The sequence below is a fragment of the Orycteropus afer genome, unplaced genomic scaffold (assembly GCF_000298275.1).
Source record: "Orycteropus afer afer isolate SDZICR_OR568_19922 unplaced genomic scaffold, OryAfe1.0 scaffold00006, whole genome shotgun sequence".
NCBI lineage: Eukaryota > Metazoa > Chordata > Mammalia > Tubulidentata > Orycteropodidae > Orycteropus > Orycteropus afer.
In genome coordinates, this window is record NW_006921593.1 from 21363491 (window position 1) to 21370631 (window position 7141).

Genomic DNA, 7141 nt, shown 5'->3' on the forward strand with positions numbered 1-7141 from the left:
AGACTTCATCTCACCTATTTTGGTCATGTTGTCAGAAGGGACCATTCCCTGGAGAAGGATGTCATGCTTGGTAGGGTGGAGGGTCGACGAAAGAGAGGGAGGCCTTCAACGAGATGGATAGATACGGTGGCTGCGATGATGGGCTCAAGTATAGCAGGGATTGTGGGGCTGGCGCAGGATCGGGCAGTGTTCTGCTGTTCATGGGGTCGCTATGAGTCGGAAACGACTCGACGGCACTTAATAACAACAACAACAGTAACTCCTTGTTTGGTTTGATTGACTGCGTCCCGGTCTGTGTATAAGTCCTGCATGAGCACAATTAAGTGTTTCGGAATTTCCATTCTTTGAAATGTTATCCATAATTTGCTATCCATACAGTCGAATGCCTTTGTGTAGTCAGTGACACACAAACAAACATCTTCCTGGTATTCTTTGCTTTCAGCTAAGATCCATCTGACATCAGCAATGATATCCCCATTCCACACCCTCTTCTGAATCTGACTTGAATTTCTGGATGTTCCCTCTTTTTGAATTAACTTCAGCAAAATTTTACTTGTGTGTGCTATTAATGATATTGTTTGACAGTTTCCCAGGCCCCACCCAAGAGGCAGGAGAGGAGGGAAAGAGCTGGGGACGAGCTGGGGACGACCAGGCGGCAGGGTCCAGGTCAGAGGAGGGAGACAGGCAATTTCCACGTTCTGTAGAATCACTTTCCTTGGGAATGGGCAGAAATAGGCATCTCTTCCAGTCAGTTGGCCGGGTATCTGCCTTCCAGGTTTCTTGGCTTAGACAAGTCAACTGTTGCATCATTGGTGTCCCGTCCATTCCTGGAGGCTTGTTTCTTAGCAACACCACCCTCAGTGCCCCTTGGACTTCGTCCTTCAATACCATCGCTTCTTGATCCTGTCCACCTCCTGGGACGGTTGACTGCGGACCACTTTTTCCGGGACCGTGACTCGTGTATCCCTCCCATCTTCTGATGCTCCCTGCATTGCTCAGTATTTTGCCCACAAGCTCCTTCAGTATTGCTGCTCAAGGCTTGGACTTTTTCTTCAGTTCTTTCAGCTTGAGAAATGCTGAACGTATTCCTCCCTCTTGGTTTTCTAACTCCAGGTCTTTGCACATTTCATTATAGTACTTGACTTTGTCTTCTCGAGCCACCCTTTGAACTCATTTGCTTTAGCTCCTCTCCATTCAGGAGTGAGTTTTGGAGTCTCTTCTGACATCCATTTTGGTGTTTTCTTTATGGAAGAGAGGAGTCCCCTGGTTTCTAAAGTTCTCTCTTGAGGAACAGAATTACTGTTTCCTTGTTCTAGAATCAGAGTTTTTCTTCCAGGAGTCTCGTGTAATGAAATATTCTAAGATGCCTGTTGCTTCTAGTGATTAAATTATCAAGAAAGTTTGTTTTCCTCAGAATACCTCTCAAACAAACAAACAAAAAACCTCACTACTATTCTGAGTCAGTTCTTTATGGAAGCAGACTGCCTCATCCTTCTTCCGTGGAAAATTCGTCATGACCCTGAAATAGCTGAGGGGGCACTCATGGCTGCTGCTAGGTGACGTAACTGACTGTGGTCAAGAGCTGTTGGGAATGCTCACTCTAATGTGAAAGGGTGTCCACTTGGGAGGAGGACATGTGAATGGTGAACTTAGCCCTTGTAGTGCCCTGGCCTCTGGCACTGCTCTCTCTAAACTGGCTCTCCATGTTCCAGGGAAGGACGCCCAGAAGGGACCGCTGCTCTTTGACGACCTCCCTCCGGCCAGCAGTACTGACTCAGGTACAGTCTTCAGGCTCTCCCAGGTGTGTGTCAACGTCTCTACTCATCCTGGGCTTGTAGTGGTCTCAATCTTTCTCCCTTTCCCCCGTTTTCAACACGCAGATGTTTTAGGTGTTGGACTGTCTTAAGTTTTGAACCCCTGGCCTCAGGTAAGGCAGAAATCCACTAGTTGCTAGCCTTGAGAAGTACGGCGTCAAAATGTTGAGCAGTTCTCTCCAGTTCATTTGAGGGTTTATTTGCTGAAATAAAACACACTCTCTGAGGCAGATTTGTCTTCTTTGGAACGGTAGGACTTTAAAATAAACTAGGTTCAGGATACCGTTTGCAGTACGTGCTGCCGCTGGCCTGGCGGTTTCCAGTGTGTCTCACTGGCCTGACGTAGGTGTCCTGGTGGGCTGGATGCTGACACTGGAGCCGTGTCCTGTGGGTTCACTGCGTGTTCTGGTGTGTTTCAGGACCAAGAGGGCCCTTACTTTTTGATGATCTCCCACCTGCTGGCAGTGGTGATTCAGGTGAGTGGTAGGAAAAAAGGTGACTCCCAAGTCAGCTGTAAGTGGTCTGGGGACTGCCTCGTTTGTCCAGGTCCCTCAGGTTTGCTGCCTTTGACAGGGCACGGTCTTAGCCTTTCTGCCGCTCCTTTTAGTGGAAGATACCTTCCTTTTCCTTCTCTGACAGGTCTCTGGTTTACTCAGCTTATGGCTTTTGCAGGTTTTACTGCACCCAAGGCTTAGGTGAGTGGTGAGTCATGACATGGCTGTAGGGACATCAGGCGGCAGTGGGGGGTGGGGGCAGTGGTCTTAAGTACTATACCACTTTTTGGTGATTTTGGTTTTATTTTCCCTTCTTAGAGTTCAGGGAGCTCTGGTGGCATAGTGCCTAAGATATCTGACTGCTAACCAGGAGGCTGGCGGTTCAAACCCACCAGCCACTCCTCGGAAGGAAGGTTGGGCAATCTACTTCTGTATAGATACTGCCTCAGAAGCCCAGGGAGGGGTTGCCATGAGTCAGATCTGACTTGATGGCAATGAGTTTGGTTTTTTTGTTATTTCTTGGAGATCAACCTGTCAGAGCTGACTTTCAGAATTAAGAGTTCAGTGATTTACTTTGAGCTGCTTATTTTTAATTCTCTGAGTCTGTTCTAATTCTCCTTGTTGTGTTCCTGGGAGACTCAAATGTATCAGCTAATACTGTGAGTGGAAGGGATCAGCATATATCTCGTGTCCCTGACTACACACAGGTCAGTGGGCCTTTTGCTTAATGGTACTATGTTAAAAGAATTTTGATCTTTAGTGAAGTCTGAAGGACACTGGTTTGGAGACCCTGCTGTAGACCATGTACAGAGAGTTAGTTTTCCTCCCCCAGTCCAACCTTATACATCAAGATTCAGGTTCTTTGATTTCATTTTTTGCCAAGCCCCATTATCTTGTGGTTTTACCTGCTCATGTCAATGTAAGCGGTTTTTAAAATGTCCCAGTTGAATAGAAGAGACTCATAGAGCAGCTCTTCTGTGTTGTAATGACAGTGGTACTGCCACTCCATGTCCCTGAGCGTTTCCTCGTGTGAGGACTACCAGTGAGCACGGGGGCACTGTGGACAGCCTCTCAGATCACATATATGCACATCTCCCACTAGTAAACCCTCCCTTAGGTTGTCATAGAAAGCCCCTGCCGCTTGTCAGGTGGATTTTTTTTGCTACTAACTCAATGACCATAAAGTCATGGGAACTGGTGTCGGAAGTGTGAGTTCAGCAGTGTCGTTCCTGTAGTCTGGGAGAAGCACTGCGGTCATCTTCCGTACGAATTGGCATGCTGTATTTCCAGGGCTGGGGACTCATACAGAAATGAATGGTGAACTCACACCATCGTCAGTTTAGCCTGTCACCTTCCCACGAAGACCGTGCTGTCAGTCATAATGAAAGCTAATGTGTACAAACAGGGCTCTTAACAGATTGAATAAAACCAAGGAAATTCGACATCACATCTCCTAGTTATCAGTAGAACCAAAGGCAGTAATCACTGGAGATTTAAGACATCTCAGCACCGTTAATAAGCCAATTTGTTGGATCTACACAGGCTTGTACCTGAGATTTTGGATTGCTTGAGAAGACTCATTCTTCCCAAGCTCGTAAGAGCTGTTTACAAACGTGTCTACACACTAGGCCACAGAGTAAGTGCCGAGAAGAAATGGGTGTCCTACATAGACCACATCCTCTGACTACACTGTGACGAGAGTAGAAGCCAGCAGGAAAATTTGAGGACTGTCTCTGTGTTTGGCATTTAGACAAAAGGAAGGTGCTTTTACATACACATGGGGAACTGGACAAAAACCATGAGTGACCAAGGCCAACAGGTAGGCTGTGGGGGGGATTCTGTTGGCTACATGCAGTGAAACTTTCTCAGTTGATTTGCTTTGTTGTTTGGATGCTACACTGTTGCAAACATCTGATGGTTTGTCAGTAGTTGACTCAGGGCCAGGATGTTATCTTGTTTTTCCTTCAAAACCAAACCCAACCCACTATTGTGGGTTAGCTCCGACTCACAGCGCCCCTAGAGGACAGAGTGGAACTGCCCCGGGGGCTTCCCCAGGCTGCCAGTCTTTATGGAAGCAGACTAGCACATCTTTCTCCTGCAGAGTGGCTGGTGAATCTAAATCCCCAACCCTTCAGTTAGCTGCCGAGCAGCTGGCCACCGCACCACCAAGGCTTTTTTCTTTAGTGCTCAGAAATGTCTGACCAAGAGCAGGTTCAGTAAATGGTTGCAGGCTTGATACCTAAACGTGCAGATCCACTTAGGGCCGGCCGTTCCTTGTGCAAGTAGCTGCCACTTGTTGGGTGCTCTGACCAGACACTGTGACAGATGCCCATCTGCCTTGTCCTCATCAATTCAGACCACCCCCTGAGGTGACCGTGCTTGCCTGCTGTGGATGAGGACATGGAGGTGGGAAGGTGTGTTGACTAATGGCCTGAAGGCCCAGGTCCCTCTGTGAGCAGCAGAGCTGTGACGTGCGCCTTGACTCTCCTCGTTCTAAGCCTCACACCTCTACCCCTGCCAGCCCTCAGCAGCTCTGCCTTTGAGCACGAATTGACCCTCGGCCACTGGGGTGGGACAGCAGGGCTGCGTGGCCTTTCTGGTTACGTGCAGTTCTTAGAGCCTGGTGGTTACCTTGTTAAGCCTTTTCTGAATATGCCCAGGTCACGGTGGGGTGTTTACAGATTCTGGAAACCTCCCTGTCCACAGACTTACACCCCCTGCCCCCGCTCCCCTCTGCAGCCCTGTTCTGTGTCCATGAGACACGGCCCTCTCCCTCCCGGCTGGCCGTCACTGCCCTGGGTCTAGGGCGGGAGGAGCCCAGCAGTCGGTTCCCGTTCCCTGCCAGGTCTCCAGCTTCGTTTCCGCCTGGTGTCCTCTCTCTGCCTCCAGGTCCCCCAGCGGCACAGATATCACTGCTGGCAACCAACGAAGGCAAAGGAGCAAAGAGGAAACCCCCGGAAGGAGAAAAGAACGGCAGTGAAGAGCTTGTGGAAAAGAAAGTTTGTAAAGGTTTTCAGACAGTTTGAAAACAAATGTATCAGACTCGTATTTCAAACCACCCAGAGCAAGAGGCCGCTAGGCTTCCCAGGCCTGACGTTCCCTCCCACGGCTGCCTAGAAGTAGGGGTGACATTGCTGCACGCGTCCCCTTTGCACCCTTCTGCTCAACGGGCCTGCGCTTCCCTGACGCACTGTGGTCAGAGAGGAAGCATCCGTTGGTCCCTGTAGCCTGACAGGCCCATAGGTATTACACATTCTGAGGGAACAGTAGTTTCTTGGCTGCCCAGCTCCTCACTCACTCCTGCTTTTGCTCCTGTCTTGTGTGGCCTCTGGGAGGCCACTTCCCAGGAGGCTAGAGACCCAGCTGGAATTTGTGGTCAGGTTTGTCCCTTGTCAGAGTTCCTGAGGAAGGGAATCGGAGGGACAGCTTGAGAGGTGCCTGTGGTGGATCTGTCCTTGCCAGGAAGTGCCTCCAGCAGCGGCCAGAGTCGGGTGTCGGGGAGAGTGGTCCCGCAGCACTCCTGCGCCTAGGGCCTGGGGCCTGGGGCCTGGGGCGTGCGCTTCCAGCAGGAAACCTTCCCGAAGGGCTCCCCCCTGGGAGCGCTGGAGTAGAAACCGAGTTTGTGCCCCCGGTGGACCCCCTCACCCCTGTCTTTAGCAGTTAAAGTGGAAGCAGCTTATTTGCCGCTGAAATCCCTCACCAGCTTCAAGCCAGAAAATCCATATTTTTGGGGTGTCTGTCAGGGCATTTGGGACTCCTGACTTGCATTTCTGTCAGCTGCAGTTTTGCTGTTGGAGTTGAATGACGGATTTGCACGGTTGCTTTCCCCAGTTAGAGCCCCGCTGGTGCGGAAGGTTGCCCGTTCTGGCTCTGGTACTTGGACTTCACACTTTCCTCGCACGGTCCGTTCTTTACTAACACTGTCTGACGGCTGCCCCACAGCTCAGCCCCCAGATACCACTCTGTCCAGCAGAGCTCTGATGTTAGTTGCAGACTTCCAGCTGGGCGGTGCCTGGGTGATGCCCCCTGGACACAGCTGAGGGGAATAGCCGTAGCTGCCTCACTGGCTCTGAGACTAGGGCGTGCAGAGGGAAGGGCACAGTTTTGTATTGGCTCTGTTCTGCTCTTCCCCAGCCTCTTCGATGATCTTTGGCCTGAAAGGCTATGTGGCTGAGCGGAAGGGCGAGCGGGAGGAGATGCAGGACGCCCACGTCATCCTCAACGACATCACCGAGGAGTGCCGGCCCCCGTCCCTCATGTGAGTGCCGGCCCCAGCTCGCTCACCTGCAGTGGCTTCTCTAGCCTTATTTCTTAGGAAGACTGGCCCATGACCGATTGTTGGGTTCCACATCAGCATTCTCGGCTCAGGGTGGTTCTGGTCCACTGGGGCCATTGGTGGTGGTCATAATGTGGGGTGGGTGGGGATTGTTGCTGGTATTGGGTGGCTGCATGCCCAGGCTGATGCTAAAGCTCCTGTAATGTGCAGGGCAGGACCCCCCAACACACACACCCCTACACACCTGTACACACTCCTCCCAACACCCACACCCACACACCTATACACCCTCCCCCCACCCACACACCTATACACCCTCCCCCAACACACACGCCCACACACCTGTACACCCTCCTCACACACACACCCCTACACACTTACCCCCCAACACACACATGCCCACACACCTATACATCCTCCCCCCCACACCTATACACCCTCCCCCCACCCACACACCTGTACACTCTCCCCCAACATACACGCCCACACACCTGTACACCCTCCTCACACACACACCCCTACACACTCACCCCCCAACACACACATGCCCACACACC

The 7141-nt window shown here is 51.2% G+C and overlaps 1 protein-coding gene across 1 annotated transcript in view; it reads left to right on the forward strand.

The window, feature by feature from the left end:
• Positions 1-7141, forward strand: part of LOC103199295 (ILK associated serine/threonine phosphatase) — a 30919-nt gene that overhangs the window by 14034 nt on the left and 9744 nt on the right. Inside the window, exons 2-5 of the mRNA XM_007943555.1 lie at positions 1713-1778; positions 2234-2290; positions 5198-5317; positions 6443-6566. Of these exons, the coding sequence (XP_007941746.1) occupies positions 1713-1778; positions 2234-2290; positions 5198-5317; positions 6443-6566 (367 nt within the window). The remainder of the gene's footprint in view (positions 1-1712; positions 1779-2233; positions 2291-5197; positions 5318-6442; positions 6567-7141) is intronic.